The sequence below is a fragment of the Pipistrellus hanaki genome (genome assembly GCF_964339955.1).
Source record: "Pipistrellus hanaki genome assembly, chromosome: 1".
In the NCBI taxonomy this organism is placed as follows: domain Eukaryota; kingdom Metazoa; phylum Chordata; class Mammalia; order Chiroptera; family Vespertilionidae; genus Pipistrellus; species Pipistrellus hanaki.
In genome coordinates, this window is record NC_140503.1 from 166,222,829 (window position 1) to 166,249,416 (window position 26,588).

The window sequence follows — 26,588 nt, forward strand, 5'->3', positions numbered from 1 at the left end:
TTGTTGGAAAAAAGAAAAAGAAGAAAAAGAAAAAGAAAGATAATATTCTTGTTTAGGTTTTCATCTACTCTGGCCAAATACTAACTCTTTAGTAGTCTGTGGAGTTCAGACTGCCCAATCCTGGCCTCAAACCTTTCCTCAATCCTAGGGTTTCTGCCAACAGTTGCCTCTGATGCCTGTTCACCTGCTCACCCTTAGATAACACCATCAAACACTTTCCCTTCAGAGACTTTAATGTGGAAACAACAAACAGTTAGTGGGGGGAGGTCCCGCAGGGGGTCAGGGTGTGAGAATAAGTAGGATCAGGTGAACTCACAGAGCTCTGAGAAAGAGGGCAATGGTTCACTGTCAGATACTCTTGTTTGCTATTGCAAAGCCAATCAGCATATCTGTACCTGCTGATTTTAGGGGACCTCTGTTCTCCTTGATATAAGAGAGTTCAAGGGCCTCCCACTGAGCACGTATTCTCTGATGTATGAAATGCTAGTTGCTGAGAAGTATCTTTGAGAAGTCAGGCAGCCTAGCCAATTCTACCAGGAGGACGGATGCTGCTGATGGTGTGCTAGTGGTGTGAATGATGTAGTCACATCCTCAGAACATTTCTCCGCCTCCTGCAGAGATGTGTTCCTTGTACCCGCCTCACATCCCCACCACAGTAACACAAAACCTACTGGTCCTTGCTGTCCTCAAAGTCAAGTTCTAGTGAGAGACAGGGAAGCATCACATTCAGTGTGTGGCTCCTGGACCCTGGACAGGTAACAGCCGGGGAGAATCCTTTTTACTCTGAAACATTTAAACATGTAACCACTTAGCCACATCTGAGTTAAGTGGAGGAGTTCAAGAAGCAACATACATGCATTTTTAAAATTGGTGGTTCAGCATTTTTTGACACGGGGCATTTGAATTTTAAACCAAGTTATAATGTTCACACCTCTGCTCTTAAACAAGAGTCCTGCCTCATTTCTTAAAGTCACGTAAATTTCATATATGGAACATGACATGGCCATGATGTACATGGACCATGTTGATATATTAACAGAGTTGGCAAAATAAAGTTAATTGACAAAAAAGACCCCAAGTAGGCAAAACAAACAAACAAAAACAAAAACAAACCACAAAAAGAGACGTCACAGAGGGTGTGGTGCTTTCTAAGGTGTGCAGCTGAATGACAGGAAAAAGAGTTCAGCCTCAGTGAACACAGAAATGCCGAAAGAAGCAAGAAACTATGGTGAGTTTTTGTTCCTCCAGTTAGCAAAGTTTAACAAAAGCCATTTGGGGAGCTAAACTGATTTACACTGCAACTTCCACCACTTTCCAGCTGGGTGACCTTGAGCAACTTGACAATATGTATCAAACGGCTTAAAAATGTTCCTATTCATTTATCTAGTAATTTCACTTTTAGCCGTCTGTTTAGAAAACAAAAGTACTGAAAATTTTGTTAGGCATAAATATATTCTTACAACATTATTTATAGTAGCAAAAAAAACCCTCAAAACTAAATATCCAACAATAGGAGAATGGTTAAGTAAATTATTTCCATATAATGTCATGGAGTCATTAAATTATAAAGAAGTTTGATAACATGGGAAATAAATTTTATGTCTAAGTAAAAAATTTGCATATATATGCAATTGTAGATATGTATAAAATTGTGTAAATATAAATGTACATATTACATATAAATATATCTTAGTTCTATAAACATATCTTGTGTAGAAAAAAGACTAAAAACAGACCAAATACTAATTGTAGTTCCCATTAGTTGAGAGGATGATGAATAATTGGGATATTTTTATACATCATTCTGTATTTTCTAATAAGAATTTATTACTTTTATAGCCAGAATATTCTATTTTGTTTATAATCAGGACAAAACCCCATTTTAAAAAGAAAGCAGGACACGAGTACTAGGCCTCAATTTATTAACCCCAAAGCCATCTGTGTTAAGACCCCAAAAATATATCTACGACAAAACTTGAAACATAGCTTAAAGAATCAAATAGAGATATATATCTATTTTTTATATCTATATTTAGAAATATTTATTAACCCTCATTCAAGGATATTTTTCCACTGACTTTTAGAGAGAGTGGAAGGGAGAAGAGAGGGAGAAGAGAGGGAGAAGAGAGGGAGAGAGTCAGAGAGGGAGGGAGGGAGGGAGGGAGGGAGGGAGAGAGAGAGAGAGAGAGAGAAAGAGAGACAGGTGAGAGACACACATGGATTGGTTGCCTTGTCCAGACTGGGGCTTGGGATCAAACCAACCCTTTATCTAGGCTAGTGTTTAACCAAACAACTGGGCACCATAGCCCATCCAAGTTGACACAAAGTTAACCATCACGTTACTTTAAATAATCATATCCACTTATTTTCAGAAAAATGGGACTAATGATGGAGACTATGTTTTTCTAACTGGAGAAGACAATTACCTTAACTTTTCAAAGATTGTGGAATGGAATGGAAAAACGTAAGTCTAATGATTCATCAGTGTAATTATTTTTTCAATTTTTATTTAAACTGAATGTCCACTTCCATATTATTTTTGAAAAATGTTTTAACACTGTCATTTTGGGGATGAAAAATTTATAAGCATGTAAAATATACTTATTATTTTTATTATTTTTTTAAAAACATATTTTATTGATTTTTTTTTTTTTTTTTTTTTTTTTTTTACAGAGGAAGATAGAGGGATAGAGAGTTAGAAACATTGATGAGAGAGAATGATCAATCAGCTGCCTCTTGCACACCCCCTACTTGGGATGCGCCTGCAACCAAGGTACATGCCCTTGACTGGAATTGAACCTGGACCTTTCAGTCCACAGGCTGATGCTCTATCCACTGAGCCAAACCGGTTTCGGCAAATATACTTATTATTTTAAAAATCGAGATTGGGATAATGCACCTGAGAAACTGAACGTCGGTGGTGGAAGATCACTCTCCCACGTGGCGGTCATGTGCAGCTGCAGCACCGATACTTCCCAAACCACTGCTTGTTCTGTGGGGAATGGAGGATGTTCTATTTTTAATTTAATTTAATGATTGCGGATTGTTTGTGTTATTTCTTTAATTTTTGTTAATTTTTTAAATCCTCACCTGAGGATATATTTATTGATTTTAGAGAGAGGAATGGGGAGGAAGGGAAAGGGGGAGAAGGGGAGGGAGAGGGAGAGGAAGAAGGAGAAGAAGAGGGAGAGGGAGAGAAAGAGACAGAGAGATCCATGGGAGAGGAAAACATTGACAGGTTGCCTCCCGTACCCGCCCTGAATGGGGATGGAATCCACAACCTAGGGACGTGCCCTGACCAGGAACCAAACCCACCGCCTCTTGGTGCTCCTACCAACTGGGGCTGTATTATTTTTTTAAATGATGAAACATTTGCGTTCAGGGTGACAGTATTTAAAAAATATGTTTATCTTAATATTTATAACATAAACAAATTACTTCCAAAAAGGAGCTAACGTTACCTATAAAACAAGGCAATTGCTTAAAGTTAGAGAAATTAGAAACCTTTGAAAGAAAACAAGGCTATTCTTCAGGGACTGAGATAAAGAGGGGTTCTGTTCTTGAACTTTAAATTTATTTCTAAGCTTCCCAGAAATACAGGCAAGAAAACTGGTGTGGAATATGGGAAAACTTTCTATAGTATCTTCATAATATCAAACTGTTTTAAAATTAAAAGTTAATTTAAATTAAAGAAATTGCATACATAAACATATTTGTAAGCAAACACACACACACACACACACACACACACACACACATACATACAAGACTCCTGAAAGAATATATAAGAAACTGGTAACAGTGACTTGCCGAGGAGGATCTAGATGACTGGGGCACTGGGTTGGAAGGGAAATTTACTTGTAAACAGGATGTAGCTGGTTTTTGTTTTAAACCCATTCTGTATTTTTTTTCAGTCTTTTAATAAAATAATTTAATCCTTTTATATGTGTGTTATAATTACTGACATATATAATGCTATCTTATTTAATATATTTGGTCTTATTTTTTTCTGGTTTATGTCCATTTTATTCTTAGATTTTTATGATTCGTATTGAACAGTATTTTTTCTAACAAAATCTAAAGCGATCTATTGTCTTTTTTTCTCCTTCCAAATAGGACAATAACCTTACTAATTTCTTAAAACACACACACACACACACACACTATTATCCTTGTCTATTACTTATTTTACCTTCTTAGGAAGACAAATATAATTTAAAAGTTGATTTTTATGGTAAATACATAATTAAATGCCAACATATTTTATTTCCCTATTTTTTTTTTTTCTTTCTCAAATCTTCCTCTGGGTTTAGTTTTCTTTGCTGAAGAGTATCCATTCATACAGTGGTGCCCAACCAGAGGCAGTTTCGGTGTGTTCTGACACATTTTTGGTGTCACAACTGGGAGGCGATACTGGTATCTATTAGTAGAAACCTGGGATGTTGCTAAACATCCTACAGTGTACAGGCTCAAAACAGCAATAGGGTTAATAGGTTAAGAAACCCTGCATCCGTAGATCTTTAAGAGAGGGTCTGTGGGTGGCAGACTTTCTTAGTCTGCACATATTTTTAAATGTCTAAACTTCACTCTCGGTTTTAAATGACTAGTTAGGTATAGAATTGCAGGCCGACAGTTCAAAATTATGAAGACATTACTCCATTGACCTTGATGTCTATCTCTTTCCTTGGTCTTTTGCACTTTGACTCAACATATCCAGATTTGAATTTATTTGTATTTATCCTGTTTGGCCCTTGGGATCTACTTTCAATTCAAGGCCTCTTATCTTTTTTTAATTTTGAAAAACTTCCAGAAATTATCTCTTCACTTACTGCTTCTCTGTAATTTGCTCTGTTTGCTCCCACCCCCCTCCCCCAAAGGAAAAAAACAACAACTATTAAACATTTATTGGAGCTTCTCTATCTATTCTCTGTATTTTAATCCTTTCATTTTTAATTTTTCTGAGCTTGTCTATATATATAAAAGGCTAAGTGACTGACGGTACATATAATACATCCAACTGTACATTGACCGTCTGACCAGCCTGTACATATGATGCGCACTGGCAATTTAAAAATAAATGTTGACTTGCACGTGTGTGATACATATAAAGCTTTCACTGGTGCCAATTGCACTCATGTTTTAATTTTATAATACTATATTATATGCACCATTTTGACATGTAATTTTTTTCAGTAATGTAATTATTGCACGAATCTTTCTTCTAATTAATTTCCTTTCAATGTTCACAAGTCTGTGCACCAAGCCACTAGTATTTGTATAAATTCCTTAGGACTATCTTCCAATTAACCAACTGTCTCTTGTCACCCAAGAGAAGCTCCCCATTAATTTGGGACAGAAACCTGTTCAAGGGGAGACAGAGTTAATGCTCTGTCATGAATATTAAGAGGTGAACATATCTGTCTAGAGCTTGTCTGTCAGGCTATTAATAATGCTAAAGTAGATCATTGTTGTAAGTAAATGGATATTTCTAAACTTCTATGTAGGATACCCTTTTTCAGGAAAGAAAAAGGGATTTTTGGCTTTTGACTCTGTCAGAATTGATCTGAGGGTCAGGAGCCTATTTTCCCCATCTTGATTCAATCCCTCACCAATATCACCCTTGTGTCACATGTGAATGAGATTCTGTGGATAGCCAGCTCCTTCTAGTGGAGTCTTGAAAAGTCCTGATCAGCCAAAACCGGTTTGGCTCAGTGGATAGAGCGTTGGTCTGTGGACTGAAAGGTCCCAGGTTCAATTCTGGTCAAGGGCATGTACATTGGTTGTGGGCACATCCCTGGTGTGGGGTGTATAGGAGGCAGCTGGTCGATGTCTCTCTCTCATTGATATTTCTAGCCTGTAAAAAATCAATAATAAAAAAAAATATATATATATATATATATTATATATAATATATATATTATATATAATATATATATAAAGTCCTGGTCATTTAAAGAAAAAAAAAACAAAGCCCTAAAATCAAATTTGATCCCCTTGACTCTTTCTTGTGCTTATCAATCACAGGTCACTTAGCTGGTGGACAACAGACAAATGCAATATGATTAATGGGACAGATGGTGATACTTTCCACCCACTAATAACGAAAGATGAAGTCCTTTATGTCTTTCCATCTGATTTTTGCAGGTAAGGACTTTAAAAATACCGTTGACTGCAAGACCACCAAAAGCGTGAGGAATAAATGTAGCTCTACTTACCAGGCATGGATATTCATGTTTAATCCCTGATAAATGATGATGGCATTTTGAAAGACAGTGTGGAGCAGTGGTTTGCAGCATAGGCTTCAGAGCCTGACTGCATTGGTTCAAATACCAGCTCTGCCCCTCACAGCTGTGTGGCTTGGGGAAAGTTACTGAGTGACTCTGCCTCACTCTCCTCATTTGTAAGTAAGGCTAACAATAGTTGCCTCCCTTGAGAGTTGTTATGAAGACAAATTAATTACTGTGAGTAAAATACTTAGCCCAGGGTTTGTCACACAGTAATAAAATTAAGTATTAGCTATTAATGAATATGATATCCAAGCATGAAATTTGACCTGATCTTTTTCCAGTCACAGATAATCTCTACCTAAAAGATAAATAAATCATACTGGTTCTCCATAATTTAGAGTTTATAAGTATTTGCTAAGCTGTAACCTTGCCATTGGTCATACCTATTCTCACTCACCCTGTAATCTCTCCCTCTCTCCCGCCAGCTCCTTCTCTACAAATGAACATGATTAAGTCTTTGTGGGAAGAAGGGCGCCCTGCTCCACACCCTGATCCCCATCTCCCACTGGGCTTTGTCCCACCCATCACCCTGGACCCACAGCCTCCAATTCCTCTCCCGCTCATTCTTTCAAGGCTTTTTATGAAACTCCTCTAAGTCGCAAATGACCCGGTCACATTTGACACTGTTGATTCAATTTTCTCAAGAACTGCTGTTCTTTGAGTATTCCATATCTCACATAATTGCACCACCTACGCAATCAGCCCTGCCAGAGGCACTGGGACACTGTAAATATCCCTCCTCTCTTGCAGTTAGCTGGTCACCAAATGCTATCTGTTCCTCCTCAGAAATAGCTCTTGCATTCATCCTCACCTCCCCACCGCGCTCTGTGCCATGGTTTAGACCAGCAATTTTCCAACCTTTTTTAATCTCATGACACACATAAACTAACTACTAAAATTCTAGGACACACACAAAATATATTTTTTGCCCATCTGACCAAAAAAAAAAAAAGGGGGGGGGTATAATTTTGATTCATTCAAACCAGATGGCTATTGTGGTGTTGGCTGTTGTCATTTTTTTATTTGACAATCTAAGGGAAAAGAGGTCAGTGCCCCTGACTAAACAGTAAGGTATTACATGTTTTATAAATTCTGTCAGCACACTGGCTGAAAATCGCTGGTTTAAACCCGTTCCAGCTGGCTGCTCCATTTAATAAATAATTGTGGAAGGACCGAAGGAATTAAAAATGCATTGGTGTACAACGAATGAAACAAGGGAACCTACAGGGCAGTAGGAGGTGTTTTTTTTTAAAGATCCAGCACAGAAGAAACACATTCTTATCTGGAAAAACCACTTTGAAAAACCATTTGACAATGTTTAGTAAAGCCAAAGACATGTTAAGTCCCCAATTCTGCACTTCTGTCCTACCTACATAGATTCCCCAGCTTGAATATGAAAAAATAAATAAATATTTAAATATATAAATAAAAAAAAGACTTTATAAAAAAATAAAGTCTTTGTTAATTTGAGAGGGGGTGAGGAAAGGACATAGACAGAAACATTCATCAGAGGGAGATAGAAACATCAATGAGAAAGAGAGAATCATTGATCAGCTGCCTCCTCCACGCCCCCTACTGGGGGAGCTATAAGGAGGGGGTGGGAGCATGTGCCCTGACTGGTTCATAGGTTGACATTCAACCACTGAGTTACGCTGGCCAGGCAAAACAAATGCTATTTTCACTTTTCACCTTTTCCCATAAAAGCAAACATCCTCTTCCGATTTCTTTTGGTTAGCAAAAACAAGTACCAATGTAGGCCTCCGGTAGAAGTAAAGTTGCATAAAGCAAACCTCTGAAATTTGGGGTTATACCTGTACTCAAGTCAAAGATGAGGGTAGTTAGTATTTCAGGGGACCTCTGAACCTCCATTCACAACTGAGGCAGAGATGTGTTGACCTTCATTGAAATCGATGATGGGCAAAATATGACACTGTTTTCATTGGGGAGAAATGCATAGAATAATAGCATGTGTTCTAGTCAAGTATCCGTCTAAGGGGGCACTTGTCCAGGCCGCGCTCTGGCGTTGCCTCTGTCTCCCTTGCTTCCCTTTCTCCGCTTCTGCTTCCCCACACTGGCACGTGTCCCTGCTGGTCTAGACCACACATTTCTTTTCATGTGAGTTTCCATTCTAAATGTCATCTTTAAAAAAATAAGTAAAGTCTTGCTGAAACCTGTTTGGCTTAGTGGATAGAGCAGCAGCCTGGAGACTGAAGAGTCCCAGGTTCGATTCCGGTCAAGGGCATGTACCTTGGTTGCGGGCACATCCCCAGTAGGGGGTGTGCAAGAGGCAGCTGATAGATGACTCTCTCATTGATGTTCTAACTCTCCATTTCTCTCCCTTCCTCTCTGTAAAAAAAAAAAAAAAAAAAAATCAATAAAATATATATTTTTAAAAATAAAGTCTTTATTAATTTGAGAGGGGGTGAGGAAGGAAAGGGGGGGGGGAGAGAAAGAGAAACATCGATATGAGAGAGAAACATCGATCAGTTGTTTCCCACATACACCCTGACTGGGGATTGAATCCTCAACCTGGGCATGTGCCTTGACTGGGAATTGAACCAGCAACCTTTCCGTGCACCGGATGACACTCAGCCAGCTGAGCCACACCAGCCAGGGCCTAAATGTCATCTTCTTAATTTTCCACCACAGATTTCTTTTCATGGCTTTGTCAGGATACTCCCACAGTTGTACCTCTTACACATCTTCCTCCACAGCGCATCTCCTGCGTTATCGCACATCGAGGGACGGAGCTCCTTCCCAGCTGCCTTTTGCATCTTCACTTTTCACTTACCCCCTCGGCTCTTAGCTGTGTTGGACCTGAGAACTGCCCCTAACGAATTGACTCAGGCCAGATTGCGCTGACTGCAGCCCACACTGACTTTTGTTCTTCCTGACAGGTCAGTGCATATCACGTTCAGTGACTATGAGAGTGTGCAGGGACTGCCCGCCTTTCGGTTCACGGTGCCTGACGAAATATTAGCCAATACCTCCGAGAACGCCGGCTTCTGCATACCCACGGGAAACTGCCTGGGCTCGGGAGTTCTGAATGTCAGCATCTGCAAGAATGGTAAGAGGTGGCATGACTCCGAGTGTCTGGGATGCAGGATCGGTGTTCTCCCACAAAGAGCATCGTCAGCCCCGCAGGGAGGACAGTTCTGACCTGTCGAGAACAGCGTTTCATAACCTGGCTATAGAACGGTAAAAAAAGATAAGATAAATGATTGGCTTCCCTGTAATGGTTTTTACTGGCAGCAGTTTAGACATCTTAATAATAGCTCGTGTTTACTAGCACGGACGAGTCCCAGGCACTGCTTTACGTACTTTATGAATTTACATGTAGTTAATACATGAGAAGCATTACCTGATAGCACGTTCAAAGCAGTGTCAAAAGAGGGAGTGGAGAACTCGGTAACGAGAAAGCACCGATCTTGGTAAAGAGTCTCAATGACTTCAAAGCGAATTTCTCAGCTTTTCTTAACGTCTGAGCTACTCCGCTCCTTTCCATGAATGAGGCAGTGGTACAGCTGACAAAATAATCGTCTTCATCCCGAGGACAGCATAGTAACAATCATATGCTGTTACGATACCTTTGCCAGAGAGATGTCCAGGGGCCTCTTTTTATAAATGCGGAAACCAAGGGTCAGAGAGGGAACTTGGCTTTTATCAGATCCTTCTCTCCCAGCAAGTCCTTGTTGGAACTAGGGTCTTATAAACATCCCGTGCTGCTTCTCTACAGTTCCTCTGGAGAAATGTGGTAAGCCCTTTCTCCTGAATAAAGTCGTCCTTTTCTCCCGGATAAAGGAACATGCTAACTTTTGTCCTCCGGTCCAGTTAGTTTGAAAAGCTAACTGGCCCAGTTGGCCCAGTTGACGAAGAAGGGTTCGAGATCCCGGTGTTCTCATTCATAAAAAAGAGGGTGATTATAACTTCCTTAAGCTTGTGAGAAGGTCAGAGATAAAAGAGGTAAAACACGTTAAGACAGTGTTTGGCCCTTGGCAAATCCTCAGTAGAGTTTTTAAAGTATGTTTTAAAGGTGACTGTAGGTCACAAAGAAGGGAATTATGGCTTTTCGAAATTATTAATAGTAAAGAGCAAAACACTTGTGTATGTGACAGATGATGTGTATGTTGAGCTATGGGGCTGGTGGATGTGTAAACAGAATGAAATTACTAGCTAATAAGCTAATTTCTTAAAAAAACATATTTACTAGACGTAATTAGAGGGTCCCTCTCTCCTCCTCAATAGCAAAATCTAGAATAGGTTTTCTTTAATAATTGTTTCCCTAGTTCTTCTTTAAAATGAAAATGACTAGGAAAGCCAAACACACACGCACCCCCCTCCCCCCCCAATCAGAGTCTTCCTGTGGGCAGAACTCGATTTAGTCTGAGGCTGGGCAGGTGTCAGGACCAAGCACAGTCTTAAAACATTCTGCATCAACAGATGCTGGAGAACAAAGCCTATCTTAGATAAAGTAAAAGCAGGAAAGCCAAAAAAAATAAAAAAATAAAAGGTCATTTACTGGTAGAGAATTGTAGTTGAAACAGGGTTTTAAGTGCTTTGAGCTAAAATAAAGCCCCCATTACTCAATTAGAATTCTACCTCTATCACCTGGTAGCTGGATGTCCCTAGCTAAATTTTGTCTCTTCTCTGAACCACACTTTCCTCAAATGCAGAATGAATATTTCTAACTTCATAGGGTTGCTGGGAACATTAATTAAAATAAATGTGTATAAAGCATTTACTTTTATAGGTTGAATGTTCATTAAAGAATAATTTAGCTGGGACTTCCGTACATATTGTGGAATAAAGTATTGAGATGTCAGGAAATGGAGTATAAACCCCGAAGGAGGAGGTGTAGAATAGAGCTTTAGCCTGCCCTCTCCAACCCAAGCTTACTTATGTGTAGCCTTTTCCCGCTTAGCAACCAGTTTTGTGGTCAGAAACTATATTTATCATAGCCTTTTGGGAACCACATCATTCATTCCTATTTCCTTAAAATGCAGGTGCACCTATTATTTTATCCTTCCCACACTTCTACCAAGCAGATCAGAGTTTTGTGTCTGCCATAGATGGCATGCATCCAAACAAGGACCATCACGAGACGTTTGTGGACATTAATCCTGTGAGTAAACACCTCCTTCTGGTAAAAGACCATACTTTTCATTTTGCCTGTTCAGTGGTCATGGTTTTGTCCTTAGCTCTCTTAAGTCTACTGTCTTCCTTTCATATACAATCAAATATAGAAAACTCAGCTCAGTGCAGTGTAATGGGTAGCCTCCTATTCTTCCATTTGGAAGGCTGAACCCTGTGCACCTAATGTACAGAAACACCAGCAAACCTGCATTCACAAAACAGCAACAGTGAAAGTTCCCTCACTGAAAACAACTGAGATTGGACCCAGGTAACCTGGTCAGTCTTCTGTCACCTGCCTTGGACCTCAACATACATACATTTCTCCCATGGGGGACACAGATCAGCAAGATTGGAGACATTCCTCTGTCTACTGCCAAAAATGTTTTGGTTAAAATTTAAATACAGCGTGTCCCCCCAAAATGTATACAAATAACGATGAATGCCAATGGGTTAAATCTGAAAAAAGAAGCATTGGTTGAGCTATCAGCTGTTAGAATGTGTACATTTTTGGGGGACACCTTGTGTATATATTAGCTTAAGTCACTTTTGGCAAACCTCTTCCTTTGAGAGCTTATTCTATACTATTCATTTAGAAGGCATCAGGTATGCACTTTAATCCTATATTCAAGGAAGAGAAGAAAGAAAACCATAAAAGGATATGTGTATCGTTTCACAGTGTGACTGCCTGCTGCAAAGCCAAACTCGTGAGAAAGGCGCTGATGCTAAAGGAAAGAGGTTTATTCAAGTGCCATGACCTGTGAGCATGGTGGACTCCTGTCTCAAAGACCATCCCTCCTTCCAGCTCAAGCCTGGGTTCTTACAGGAATGGGGAGGGGAGGGCTTTTTTTCCTACCCAATTATCTTTCTAGCTTTTTGCGAGCTGGGCCCTATTCATGCATCTTTCTAGCTTTTGGGGGCTCTCAGTGTAAGGCCCTCCCCTTGTGCCATCCGGGGGAGACCCCCTGGAGCTCCCTGACTGTCTATAGCAGGGATGGAGGATGTCCGGCCCATGGGCCGAATAAGACCCATGAAATCATTTGGTCTGGCCCTGCCAAGGCATTAGGGGTGAGTTAATTAAATGTTTGACCAAATATAGCAGGCTAATTTTTAAGTGGATAATTTTATATGATGTTATAAACATCCAAATGGCTCTTAGCAGGAAAAAAGGTTCCTCACCCCTGGTCTACAGCAACACAGCCTCTCACTGTACGAACTGAATTAACGGCCAGACATCTTCGTTCTTGGGCTTTTGAACACATGGCTCCATAAGAGAAAAAGCAAAACATTCTCTTGGCACAGCCAATTCCGGGGGGGACTTCACTCTTTGCTACACTCAGTCCACTTGTACCCGAGAAGTCAGTGTTCTTATTTTTGTGACTAAGATCAGGTGTGGTTTTCTCCCTTTTCTCTCGTAGCCACCAGTAGGTTCCTGTTCATCAGCCAAACTGTTATCAGGTGCTTGTCACGAAGGCCGAGGCACAGTCCCATAAGCTCAGATGACAGCAGCAGCTGCCCTTCCCGGTGGGCCCCGCCACACCGGGCACTGTTCTCTGCCAGTGACAACCATCCCTCAGACAGGTGTCTGTTAGATCTCCCTTCTGCCCGGGTCCTCTAGGGCAGTGTTTCCCAACCTTCTCTCATGATGAGAATCACCTGGTGGAGTTGTTAAAACACAGATTCCTGAATCCCAACTAAGAAGTGCTAAACTAGAATTTTTGGGAACATATAGGTAAAATTGCATACCTAACTTAGTGCTCTGTATATAACATCTGTGTTAGAGCACTAGTTTGGGAACATATAGGTAAAATTGCATACCTAACTTAGTGCTCTGTATATAACATCTGTGTTAGAGCACTAGTTTGGGAACATATAGGTAAAATTGCATACCTAACTTAGTGCTCTGTATATAACATCTGTGTTAGAGCACTAGTTTGGGAACATATAGGTAAAATTGCATACCTAACTTAGTGCTCTGTATATAACATCTGTGTTAGAGCACTAGTTAAGTATACAATTTTACCTATATGTTCCCAAAAATTCTAGTTTAGCACTTCTTAGTTGGGATTCAGGAATCTGTGTTTTAACAACTCCACCAGGTGATTCTCATCATGAGAGAAGGTTGGGAAACACTGCTCTAGGGCAGTGGTTGGCAAACTCATTAGTCAACAGAGCCAAATATCCACAGTACGATTGAAATTTCTTTTGAGAGCCAAATTTTTTTAAACTCCAACTTCTTCTAACACCACTTCTTCAAAATAGACTCACCCAGGCCATGGTATTTTGTGGAAGAGCCACACTCAAGGGACCAAAGAGCCGCATGTGGGTCAAGAGCCGCAGTTTGCCGACCACTGTTCTAGGGCTTTGCTGTTCAAAGTGGCAGTTATCTTGGGAGCTTATTAGAAATGCCCATCTTAGGCTCCATCTCAGACCTCCTGAGTCAGAACCTGCATTTTAACAAGAACTCACGCACATACTAACGTCTGAAAAACATTGGTCTACCAGGCACCTAGAGAAAATCCATGTCTGTCATTCTGTTCTGGGGGCAGGGTTTCCTCTGACCCACTGTGCCTATCGAACACGGCAGTGGTCACACTGTTATAAGAACCACACGGAAATGGTGCGCTATTGGGGGGGAAAAGTGTGTTTGTGGTTTTAACAATGTTTTCTTTCTACTTCTGTGGTTTGCAGTTGACTGGATTTATCCTAAGAGCAGCCAAGAGGTTCCAAATCAACGTTTATGTCAAAAAAATAGATGGCTTTAGGTAAATTTTGCTTTTTTATACAGAAGCAAAGGGTCATTTTCCTACAGTGACTTTCTTTTTTTTTCTTTTTTTTTCTTTTTTTTCTTTTTTTTTCTTTTTCCTACAGTGACTTTCTGGTGGGGTTGATGCTGGGAGGGAGACAGCCCACTTCTAAGTCCACTCACCCTTACCCCTCAGGGATGAGGGATGACCAGCCTGGGTCTTGGAATTTCCTTATTTTATTGAACCTAATGCATATAAAGTGCTTTCCATGAATCAAGCATTGTTCTTAGTACTTTACATACATTAAGTCACTTATGTCTCACAATAGCCTTGTATTATCCCCATTTCGTAGACGAGGAAAACGAGGCACAGAGAAGTTAAGTAACTTGCTGAATTCTACAGAGCAGGCCCCTGCCACTCCTCTGAGCATTTCCCTCGCCTTGACTCTGCCTCTTCCCGTACCCACAGCTCCCGCCCAGGGCCAGCTACAAGCTCCACTCGGATAGTTAAAATACGTAGTCTCTTGTGTCCAGTCTTTCCTCCCAGCACTCCATCTAAAAACCACTACCTAGTTAGCATCCCCAAATACACAATCTCCTGCTCAAACTTTTCAATGGGAATTTTTTTGATATTAGAAAATGCTTATGATTTAATGTTGAATGGAAGAGGATACAAAACTATGCATAACAATCATATATTTATTCTGTTCTTTCTATCTATAAACCTTGTTTGGTTTCCCCCATCAAATTTACTAGATTTAACCCCACAATCATGGATATTTCTAGGGCGCAAATGTGGGATGCACGAATGCGTTTGTCACCCGTGTGTATTTCTGAGGCAGTATAATTTAGTAGCTAAGGTCTAGTGATTTAGAATCAAAATAATTTTACCATCCTGGCTCTACCATTTACTCTGGTGGTCCTGGGCAAATTACTCCGAGCCATAATTCACTTTCTGAAACCTGGGACATGGGGCTACTGTGAGAATTAAATGACATAATGTCCCCCAACACACCGGTGCAGAGCTGGTAAATGCTCAGTCAGTGGCTTTCCTGGGCCTCCCGTGAGGATGACACCCGGCAGGCTGGTCACAAAACATCCTGAGGACTGGCAGCGCTGTCCTGCCGGCCGTCACCGCCCCTCTGACTCTTGGGAGAATTGTCACCATTTTGAGGAATTTGCTTTCAGCACCTTGTGTTTTCACAAAAACAGTGTACATGAATGTGCAATGCTTGGAGTTGCTACACTGACCGATTGGAATCTAACTTCTGAACGATGTGTTTGCAAAGATATCGAACGAGTCTCTTTAAGTTCTGAGTAATTTAATGAAATAAGTGTGCTGGCATTTTCCTCTGAGTGTGTCACTCCAGTCCGGTGTGCCTGCACGATCAGGGTGTCTATAAGAGATCTCCTCTTTTGTCCCCGCAGTCAGACGGGGAACATCAGGACCATGGTCTTCCCGGTGATGCACGTCAACGAGGTGAGTCCCGGGGAGAGCCACCCGCGGCGTCACCCGTGGGAGCGCGGGACTCTGCCCCGTCGGTGCCCACTGCTGTAGCCGTGTGTCCTGTGAGATGTGGGGGTGGAGGGGAAAGGTGATTCTTAAAAACCTGTTTGTCCTCTGAAAATTTCTTTATGTGTTTACACGAATGCACTTAATGTCTGAGATTTGAAAATTAACAGAAAGAAAAGTCCCTCCTCGAGCACATTAGTTGGGTAAAATGTCCTTCCGGGAAGCTGGCCGGGCAAGAAACACAATGCAGAGGTCCGTGCGGCAGTGCCAGACGCTGTTGAAGCAATAAAGTCAGCACGCGGATAGATGTTCCATTAAACCCTCCTTTGTGTCTCCTCCTCTGAAACCCTGCCAGTTTGTAAAATGTCATCAGTTTACTGTTAGCTGAGGAGGAGGAGGAAAAGAGGGTACAATTGAAATGATTGGCAACATGAATGAACATTTTGTGTGAGGTGCTTAATGAAATGGTTAGACGCCTCTGGTGGTGGCGCTCCAGTGGTTAGCGTGTCAGCTGGAGCATCCCTGTCGAGTACCTGGGTTGCGGGTTTGATTCCTGGCCTGGGTCGGGGTGTGTGCGGTAGGCAACCAATGGATATGTCTCTCTCACATCCATCTCTTTTTTTTTCTTCTCTCTGCCTCTCCCCGCTCCACCTTCCTTTCCACTCTCTAAAAAAAATCAATGGGAAAATATTACCCAGTGAAGATTAACCAAAAAATAAAATAATAAATGGTTAAGTAAAATGTGATATTTGCCCATTAATTTCAGTGATACATGGTTGCCTCAGCCTTCATCATAGCATAGAGTTTCTTCTACTTTCTGATAAACAATTATATAAGAAACAGACCCTGTCTTGGTTCAAATGAAAGGAGTTTCCCTGAAAAAATATTTCTTTTGCAGTATATCGACAGAAATATTATCTCTAATGGTGGGTAGCTCAGTCGGTTAGACCAGAGACCCAGTAGGCCAAGGTTTCGGATTCCTTCCCAGATCAGCCCACATACAAGAAGCAACCAATGAATGCATAAATGAGTAGAACAACAAATCTATTTTTCTATCTCCCTTCCTATAGATAAATAAGTAAATAAATAAAATATTATCTCTAAATGTTAGGTGTAAATTGAAGTTTTGTTAATAAAAGCATATTATGAAAGCTCAGAAAACACCTACCATTTAAGACACGGGTGATAATGGTTTTCTGAATCTTACATCACACTGACTGTAGTTCTGCCTCCTCAGTTTCCCACTCTTCAATCTGGTTTCAAGAGGGGAAATAGCGAGTTTTCTCCTTAGTAAATCTCAATTGACTGGCTTTTATTGTAAATAGCAACATTTTAAAAAGTGTTTATTATTTTTTTTCTCTTCCCTAAAAATACTTCTTCTTTGTAGAAAAATTCGTAACAGATTAAAGCAAGAAAAGGGGGAAAAATTAAAATCACTTTTCATAAAACCTGAGTCAGACAGACATATTGTCTTTAACTTGCTTCATTTTCCTTGCCAATATGTTGTAAAATGTTTTCTGGTAACAACTTTGTAAAAAATAACTGAGTGGTTTATATTTTGTAAAACTAATATGTGCTCTTTAAAGAAAGCTTAAAAAGCAAGAAAAGAGAAAAAGGGAGAAAGAAAGGAAGGAAGCGAGGAAGGAAGGAAGGAAGGAAGATGTTAATGAATAAATAATCCCTCAGGTTATACTAATTTATAAAGGGATTTTCCTGACCTCTGGTTTGCTAACAGGAGGACATATCCAAATTGCATTTAATGATTTGGAAGAAAGATACAGAAGGAAAAAAAAAGTTATACCTTGGATGTTTGGTAATCAAGGCAATACTGTTTTCTTGCTCCCCTAGAGTGTTCTCATTGATAAAGAGATTGCAAGTCGACTGAAGTCTGTGATTAACACTACTTCCATCATCAGCAACATACCCTACATTGTCATGGCGCTGGGCATGTTCTTTGGTTTGATCTTCACCTGGCTGGCCTGCCGAGGACAGGGATCCATGGATGAGGTGAGCAGAGGCTGGAGGAACTTCTTACGGGATAACTTCTTACGGATTAACTTTAAAATTCAACTGGGCTTCGCTGAAGGGCTGCCAGCTGGCTCCTTGGGGGTGGATTCTGAGCTTTGATGCCGGGCACAGTGATTTCGTGCTTGTATTACTGCTGGGCAAAATGAGAAGCAAGGAGGGGTGATAGAATGGTACTGCCCAGTTTTGGGGGCTCCTGTGGTGGGAATGGAGTCTCTGGGAGTAAGCTTTATGTGTCTGAAAGTAACCTGGAAGAAAAGGAAGACTATAGCACAGCTAAGCACCTGGCATTTGCTATCAGACTGTGTAGGCCAAATCTTAGTGCTGCCGCTTAGTAGCTGTGGATCCCTAGAAACTGAACCTCAGTTTCTTCATTGGTAACATGAGAGAATACTCGGCCTCTAGTTTTTTTCCCTGAGGATGAGGTGATTTAATCACTTACACTTGGCCCAGTGTAAGTATTTAGTAAGAGCTTAGTAAACATTAGTTATATGATGAAAGAAAAACAGCTCCAAGGTCACAGGGCAAGGCAAGCAGGACCTGCTGGGAAAGAATCTGTGATAGCATCCAAGACCCTCCTCTGAGTCATCATGCCTCATAAGTGGCTGCAGTTCCTTTCCTGGAGGGATGGGAGCAGCCTACATGGATGGGATAAGCACAGCCGGGTGGGTCTCCTCAGTGCCAGCAGGCCAACCCAGGGTCTAAATACCTTCACGGAGCCTTTTCTGTAGGAGCCAGCCTTTCTTCAGTTCTCAGCAGCTTCCCTTTTAGCAATAAAGGCTGTGTTTTTCCTCCTCGCTGCCTCAGCTTATTGACTGAGCCCCACGTGAGCAGGAAGTGATAGGTTGAAACCACCTGAATAACATTCACAGATTTCCCCATCTTCCGTGTTCTCCCATTATGTTTCTTAACCCATGCCCATCGCTGAATTAGGTGTGAGGCCATTCCTTTCCCCCCCCAGTTATTTAAATTTTTATTTTTCAATTATAATTTGCATTCAATATCATTTTGTATGAGTTTCAGTTGTATAGTATAGTGGTTACACAATCATATATTTTAAAGTGTCCCCTCCCCCATATTTCCAGTACCCGCTGGCACCATACTTAGTTACCACAATATTGTTGACTGTATTCCCTGTGCTGTACTTGACCTCCCCATATTTTTTTTTTAAATAAATTTTTATTGTTCATATTATTACAAGTGTTCCTTACCCCCCTTTCCCACCCCACCCTCTGCCCTTTCCCCACTCCCCATTGTCCTCATCCATAGGTGCACAGTTTATGTTCAGTCTCTTCCCACATTCCCCTCTCCCCTTTTCCCCAAGAATCGTCAGTTCACTCCCCTTCCATACCTCTGATTCTATTATATTCAACAATTAATATTGTTCATCAGATTTTTTTTTTTAATTTCCTTGGTTTTTAGATTCACTTGTTGATAGTTACGTATTTGTTGTTCATAATTTTTATCTTTATTTACTTTCTCTTCTGAAAGAACCCCCTTCAGCAATTCATATAATTCTGGTTTGGTGGTGATGAACTCCTTTAGCTTTTTTTTATTAGTGAAGCTCTTTATCTGACCTTCGATTCTGAGTGATAGCTTTGCTGGGTAGAGTATTTTTGGCTGTAGGTTCTTGCTATTCATCACCTTGAATATTTCTTGCCATTCCCGTCTGGTCTGCATGGTTTCTGTTGAGAAATCAGTTGACAATCGTATAGGTGCTCCTTTATAGGTAACCACCTGCTTAGCTCTTGCTGCTTTTAATATTCTCTCTTTGTCCTTTGCTCTTGGAATCTTAATTATGATTTGTCTTGGTGTGGTCCTCTTTGGATTCCTCTTATTTGGAGTTCTGTGTGCTTCCTGGACTTGTAAGTCCAATTCTTTCCCCAGGTGGGGGAAGTTTTCTGTCACTATTTCTTTCAGTATGTTTTCAATATCTTGCTCTCTCTCATCTTCTGGGACCCCCATGATTCTGATGTTGGATCGTTTGAAGTTGTCCCAGAGGTTTCTTACATTGTCTTCAATTTTCTGGATTCTCTTGCCTTCTAGCTTCTGCAGAGGAGTGTCTTCTGGCTCTTTATGTTCCAAATCTTTGACTTGATTCTTGCGATCTTCTATTCTGTTTTTAGGACTCTGTATAATATTTTTTATTTCAGACAATGTATTCTTTATTTCTTGTTGATCCCTTATCATTTCTTGTTGATCCCTTTTCATATCCTCATAGGTCTCATTTATTTTATCGGCCTTTTCTAGGAGTCTCTTGAAAAACCTTATAAGTGTGGTTTTGAACTCTATATCCAGTCGCTTTTTGTCCTCCATTTCTTTCGTTTGTGATCTATTTGGTTTAGGCATTTTCGCAGGCAGCTTTTCTGATGGGGCGGAGTTTCAGGGTGGAGCCTTCAGCTTTGGCTTCCGTCAGCCCCGCCCTATGCGACTCCCGAGACTCAGGGTCCTTCAGTACTTGTTGCAAGCGCCTCTGAGAGAAAGGTGCCCTCGATTTTCGCCTGCTGCCAAACTGTCTATGCTCTCCCGCAATGGGCCCGAAACTGGGGTTCAGTTCAGTTGGAAGTGGAGTTGGAGATGGCGTTCAGAGCAGTCTGGAGCCCCTGTCTCCTTCCCGCCAGGGCAGTCCTAGGGCACAGCCAGCTGTCCCTTCTCTGCGCGCTGTGTGCGTGCCTCTGGGACCTCCTTTCACCGCTTCCCCGGGTACTGCCTTACAGCCCAGCTCCCTCTGGATGAGCCTGGGTCCCCAGCGTCTGGCCTAGAACGGGGGTTCAGAGCAGTTGGGGGCCCAGCACAGTCGGAGTGTTTATCTCCTTCCCGCTAGGGAACGCCAGCCAGGCACTCGGCCTCCCTCCTCTCCGGCTCTGTCCTCTCTGCGCGCGCCGCGTGTCTCCGTACCTTGGGCTTTTACAGCTCCTCCGCGCTTCCTTCTGGTTTTCTCCTTGCTTCTCATTGTAGAATTTCCAGTCAGTTGACTTTCCTGTAGTTCTGGGTAATGTCCATTTTATATTTTAGTTGTATTTTATTGAAATTGTTGCGTGCGGCTGCGGCTAGGTGTCTACCCGAGCAGCCATCTTGGATTCTCCCCTGTACTTGACCTCCCCATATTTTGCCATCTCTACCGGTGATCTCACTTCCAGTCTGACCTTGTCATAAGCACCGATGAAAGCCCATGTAAATGCTGCCACTGCTCCTACAATAAACCAGCTCCACGTATTCAACAAGCGAGCAAAGGCCCCACCACCACCTCTGAGGCTTCGTTCTCTGGAAGATTTCAAATCAGGAAGGAGGCAAATTCAATTGAGTGTGAGGAGGGTTATAGTCCGAGTCAGCACAGGGAAGGGGACTGGCTGCTCTGGGATCCGGGTGGTGTGAGCAGAACAGGCCTCCTCAAGAGGGTTAAGCCTGAATGCTAAGGAAAAGTCAGGCTGAGAGAAGAGAGAGGTGAGGGGAACGACTGACAACCTACAGCCTTCCCATCAGTCTTTCCTCCTCCCGTCTCCCCTCCTAACCTATTTTTCACATGGAGAGATGTTTCTGTAACTTTGCTTCCTCTCTTGTCCGAGTTGCAGGGAACTGCAGATGAAAGAGCACCCCTCATACGAACCTAGCCCTGGCCTGAGCTTAGCGAAGGAACCGTGGAGAGCTGTCCTGATCTGGATCAGACGTGGGGAAACCGTCGCATCCTCACAGGCTCCCTGCCTGTGGAGAGAAGGAAGGCGACCAGAACTGGCAAGTGATGAGAGCATTTGGCTGGAGCTCAAAGAACAGACTGGTGTCAGCCACTGGGCTCTATCAGAGCCGTGGTCCCTGATGAAGGCTTTTGTTTTTCATGTGTCTAGCAAGTATTTAATGAAGTCTTGTATAGTAATTTTATTGATGTTGGGTGCTGGTAGCTCCAGAAATTTGTGACCACTGTTGTGGTTGTAACGTCTGCGTCACTTGTTAATGCTACTTGGTCTAACCTTGTTCAGTATGTTTCATTCACTAAACTTTGTATTGTATTCCTCCATTCATGTCACCCCAAAACCAGAAATAAATAAGAGTTCGGAGCCCAGGGTAAAATGGTAGCCTTGTTGAGTACATCATTCAAATGCACCCAGTTTCCTCTGTTAAAAAAGTTGTATATTGCATTTTATGTTAATTGTCAATTCATAATTCCTCCAGGAAAATAATTTGGTCTTCTGACTACTTTGATACCTGATAAGAACCAAGTGGGGAAGTGGGTGGGTGGAGTGAGGCACCTAATGAGTCCATAGTGATAAACACTAAGGATTTTTTAATGTATACTTTTGTGAACTGAAAGAATACAGAGATAATGTTGGTGAGGACAGTGCAGATATTTCATACAAGAGGCCTGGTGCACAAAATTCATGCATGGGGTGGGGAGGTCCTCAGCTCAGCCTGCACCCTCTCCAATCTGGGACCCCCTCTCATAATCCAGGACTGCTGGCTCCCAACTACTCGCCTGCTTGCCTGCTTGATTGCTCCTAACTGCTTCTGGCTGCCAGCCTGATCACCCCAACCACTCCCCTGCCAGCCTGATTGCCCCTAACTGCCCTTCCCTGCAGGCCTGGTCGCCCCTAAACACTCTCCTCTGCAGGCCTGGTCACCCCACAACTGCCCTTCCCTGCAGGCCCAGTCATCCCCAACTTCCCTCTTCTGCTGGCTTGGTCGCCCCCAACTGCCCTCCCCTGCAGGCTTGATTGCCCCCAACTTCTCTCCCTTGCAGTCCTGGTCCCTCCTATCTGCCCTCCCCTGCTGGCCTGATCGCCTACAACTGCCCTCCCTTGCAGGCCTGGTCCCTCCCAACTACCCTCCCCTGCTGGCCATCTTGTGGTGGCCATCTTGTGTGTTGGAATGACAGTCAATTTGCATAATACTCTTTTATTAGATAGAATAGAGAAGAACTAACTGCTAGGTCTGAGATTTGTGGATAACTTATTTTTCCATTGAAATGATCTTGATGTGGAAAGGTGCTCCTCAGAGAATATAATCAATAACTGACACCCCTCCCCCATCACCCTTGCTAAATAGGACACTGTATTAATTACAATATTATTTGTAAAATTATGAGTATAGGAAATCCATCCATCAGCCTAAGCGGCACATACATTCCAGGAAGTCTGACTGCACTAAAGAGACATTTCTTTTGGGACAGTGTTCTTGGTTACTTTGAAATTGTTTTTATAAGTTCTTCTTTTCTCAGGTTTGGTTCCTTTTGTTGTTTTGTGGCTGTCACTTACTGAAGAGAGAAAACGTGCCCTACACTTCCTGTGACAATCATCTTGCTGACAGAATGACACTATTTTAAAATGTTGCACAGGAAGTGTTTTATAAAGGTTCCTTGGGACCAGAGCAAAGTCACCTCTCTTGAGAATGACTTTTTTGGTTTCTGGTGTGATCTAAATCTGAGGACTGGGAACCATCCTTTGTCACAGAATTCAAGCTTATTTAAGGGCAATTCTTTTAATTCTCAAAGTTTAATATTAATTTTTGATTGAGAAATCTATACAGTTATCTGGCAAAGTGCACAAAGAATTTCTTAACAACTGAATAATTCTACAGGAGTTGTTTAAAACTGGATTTCATTGTAAGCAAATGAAGGTGAAAAAGCCATGGATTTCACAACTAAAGTCTCTGATCCCTGTTTGGGGTAATAAATCGCTTTAGCTTATTTGCCCTAATTTTCCCTCTGTACACTAAAGCAACATGTAATGTTTCCTTTCTTGAAGGGGCAATTTGTTAAGATCTTAACATCTCTATTAAAGGAAGATAGAACCTATAGTTACCCCAAATCAACAAAATGTGAAAAACTAATTTGAAAATATTTTATCTTCAACAATGCCAAATATCTAGATTTTTAAAAAATTTATCAATATTTAACTAGATAACTGGCATATCTTGTTCTTTTTATGCGTCCACTTATCCACACTAATAAACCGGATAAGCCAGTGTATACTCATTAGTTCATCCTATTATCAGGATATAATCATCTGTGAGGAGGAAATTTTTAGTGTGAATGTTAACAGTTAGACTGGATCCCTTTAGACTGGATCCACAGCCAGGGAGACCAAAACCATATTATTTCTATATGATTCTTCAGTTACTTGGCTTAAAATCACATTTGATATTTGCCTTCTGAGAAGTCGGTGGCAAACCCATAAACTACAGTCAAGATCATAGATTGGTTCAGAGGCATGAATGTGCTACCCACTTGGTTTTAGATGAAAATAACAGATTATTCCTCATGCTCACTCTCTCGGAGCCATTTTCCTGGAAAGACCTCCAGAGTCTTTGTGATTGTCACAATCACAGAACACCGGTGTCCTGTATTATGATGCTCAACTTAGGGAGAAACCAATCTGAGAGAGGTTACCTCACTTCTCTCAAGGAAAACTGGGAGTTGAACACAGGGCAGGAAGTAGGATTGGCCGCTTTTAGCTCCAGATTTTCCCCCTGGCTTTATTTCCTCACTTCTAGAAAGATCACTAATGGTCTAATGGAGCAAGTACCGGTACTATACTACTAACCCCTATTGGGGCTTTTACTTAAGGGAGGCTAATTTTTTATTTACATTGTGCGAGATATGAGTTCTGCAAAAGATGACCTTCATACTTGGCCCTGTAGGTGTTCTTACTGGAGTTAATTGCTTGTGGCTGACCTGAATGCTTTTCATGTAGCTTGTATAATTGGTTCATTTCATGTGATTCTTGACATGTTTATTTCTACCCTGAATGCAATGAAGTATTTCACTAATAAAAAAACACTTACATGACAGTGCACTGGAAATTGTATGTCATGTCATCAGATATACAGTTGTCCATGGGCTTTTGTTTGAAAGACACTCTTTGCCCTCTTGTCCAACACAGGCCCAAGTCCCACTCCTCGGGCCACCTCTGATTTCATCTCAACTGAGGTGGACAGTTATAGGCAGCCAGACAAGTGTGCTTTTCCGCCTCAGGGCTTTCTCCAGAGCGATGGAAGCCCCTCAAAAGCTTGGGGAATTAATACCCCCCGGGACACACTCAACCAAAGGGGGCAGGGGTGAGCTGATAAACGTTCCAGTCCTCAGAGGGACGGTCAGTGCTCAGGCTCCTTCTACAGGGTTCAACTACCATTGCCCATAGTGTGAACTGCTTCCTGCTATCACTTCTGCATTCCACACCTCACACTCCTCACCGCCTCACTGCTGCTTCCTTCCAAGTAATCTACCTGCACTCACACCCTTATTCAGGCTTGCTTCCACGTAATTCCGGATTCCGCCCTGGTTTTTCTACCTCTGGCCACCTCTTGTGAATACTGGCGCTCAGCTGCAATCTCTTCTCACTTGATACTCCCTCCCTGACAATCCTATGTCACGTGCTCTGTTCACCTTCAGCCTCACGTTTCCAAACCACCTGATGGATATCCTCAGCCAGAATGTCTTCAAGTCCAGCAAGTGAAGAAAGGAACTCTTTTTTTTCTTGTCTTCTTCCCAAATTCCCATTGCTGGGGAAGGGCATCACAACTTACCCAGCTGTCCACGCCAGAAACCAGGGACTTTTGCTACACACCTCCTTCCCCTTCCCTCCACATGCAGTCGGTCAAGTGCTTCGTATGCTTCTCACCCTAATGTATCAGAGCTCTCAGTGGGACTCCTGCAGTTACCACTATAAGCATCATTTAATTTTCTGCATAAAAGGGATTTATAATGGAAAGTCTCCCTCCACCCATCTCCTAGCCACTCAATTCATCTTCCCAAAAGCCATATTACTCATTTTTTAAAAATATACCTTTCCAGCCCTAGCTGGCTTGGCTCAGTGTATATCGCGTCAGCCTGCGGACTGAAAGGTCCCAGGTTCGATTCTGGTCAAGGGCACATGCCTAGGTTGCAGGCTTGATTCCCAGTAGGGGGTGTGCAGGAGGCAGCCTATCAATGATTCTCTCTCATCACTGATGTTTCTATCTCTCTCTCTCCCTCTCTGAAATCAATAAAAATATATATTTTTTAAAAAAACTCATCACTATTATATATATATTTCCAGGAATATTTTATACCAGTATGTGTATTATATATTCTAGCCCTCCTTCCCCCTCCACCTAAATTGCAGCATGCCAATGCAATGTTCTAAATTGTCTTCCCTGTAACTTCAGTTCCAGTTTCTTGTCTGAATAGTATTCCTTTATATACATTTAACTATTTAAGCCCGCTGTTTGTTTCCGGTAATTTGTTTGATAAACAATGCCGCCACGCATAACCTTGTATTCCATAATCTTGCCAAATCATTTATAACGTTTGGAGGTGCAAGGGCATTTGTAATTTTAATAGCTACAATGGCTTTTTGTTGTTTTCACTTTTATTAAAGTTATACAGGCACACACTAAGCATCAAGTAATTCTACAAGGTTTGTTACATTTAAAAAAAAAAAAAAAAAAGCCAAAACCGGTTTGGCTCAGTGGATAGAGCGACGGCCTAAGGACTAAAAGGTCCCAGGTTCGATTCCGGTCAAGGGCATGTACCTTGGTTGCGGGCACATCCCCGGTAGGGAGTGTGCAGGAGGCAGCTGATCGATGTTTCTGATTCTCTATCCCTCTCTCTTCCTCTCTTTAAAATATCAATAAAATATATTTAAAATAAATAAATAAAAAGCTAGAGAGACATCCTTTTCAGAGGCACCACTTTTAAGCCCCCCACTTTAAAAAATACTAACTCCCAGGACTCTACAAGACACTCAGCTTCCTGGATGTTCAGTCTTAGCATTATCCATCGGCTCCCGCGGTGGAGGGGAGGGACTCGGTTCTCTCCTGCCCGGTCTTCTTACACACCCTCATGTGCACATCTCTCTCTGCCAAGGGGCCTCCCCGGGGAGGCGGCAGGCTCTGAGCGCCTGGCTGCATCACACCT

General features: G+C 41.8%; 1 protein-coding gene across 1 annotated transcript in view; it reads left to right on the plus strand.

Moving 5' to 3' along the window:
- Positions 1-24,513, plus strand: part of SCARB2 (scavenger receptor class B member 2) — a 59,952-nt gene extending 35,439 nt beyond the window's left edge. Inside the window, exons 5-12 of the mRNA XM_084883461.1 lie at positions 2,373-2,464; positions 6,025-6,144; positions 9,185-9,354; positions 11,291-11,409; positions 14,109-14,182; positions 15,592-15,643; positions 17,525-17,683; positions 21,274-24,513. Of these exons, the coding sequence (XP_084739587.1) occupies positions 2,373-2,464; positions 6,025-6,144; positions 9,185-9,354; positions 11,291-11,409; positions 14,109-14,182; positions 15,592-15,643; positions 17,525-17,683; positions 21,274-21,312 (825 nt within the window). The 3' untranslated portion in view covers positions 21,313-24,513. The remainder of the gene's footprint in view (positions 1-2,372; positions 2,465-6,024; positions 6,145-9,184; positions 9,355-11,290; positions 11,410-14,108; positions 14,183-15,591; positions 15,644-17,524; positions 17,684-21,273) is intronic.
- Positions 24,514-26,588: the final 2,075 nt, after the last annotated feature.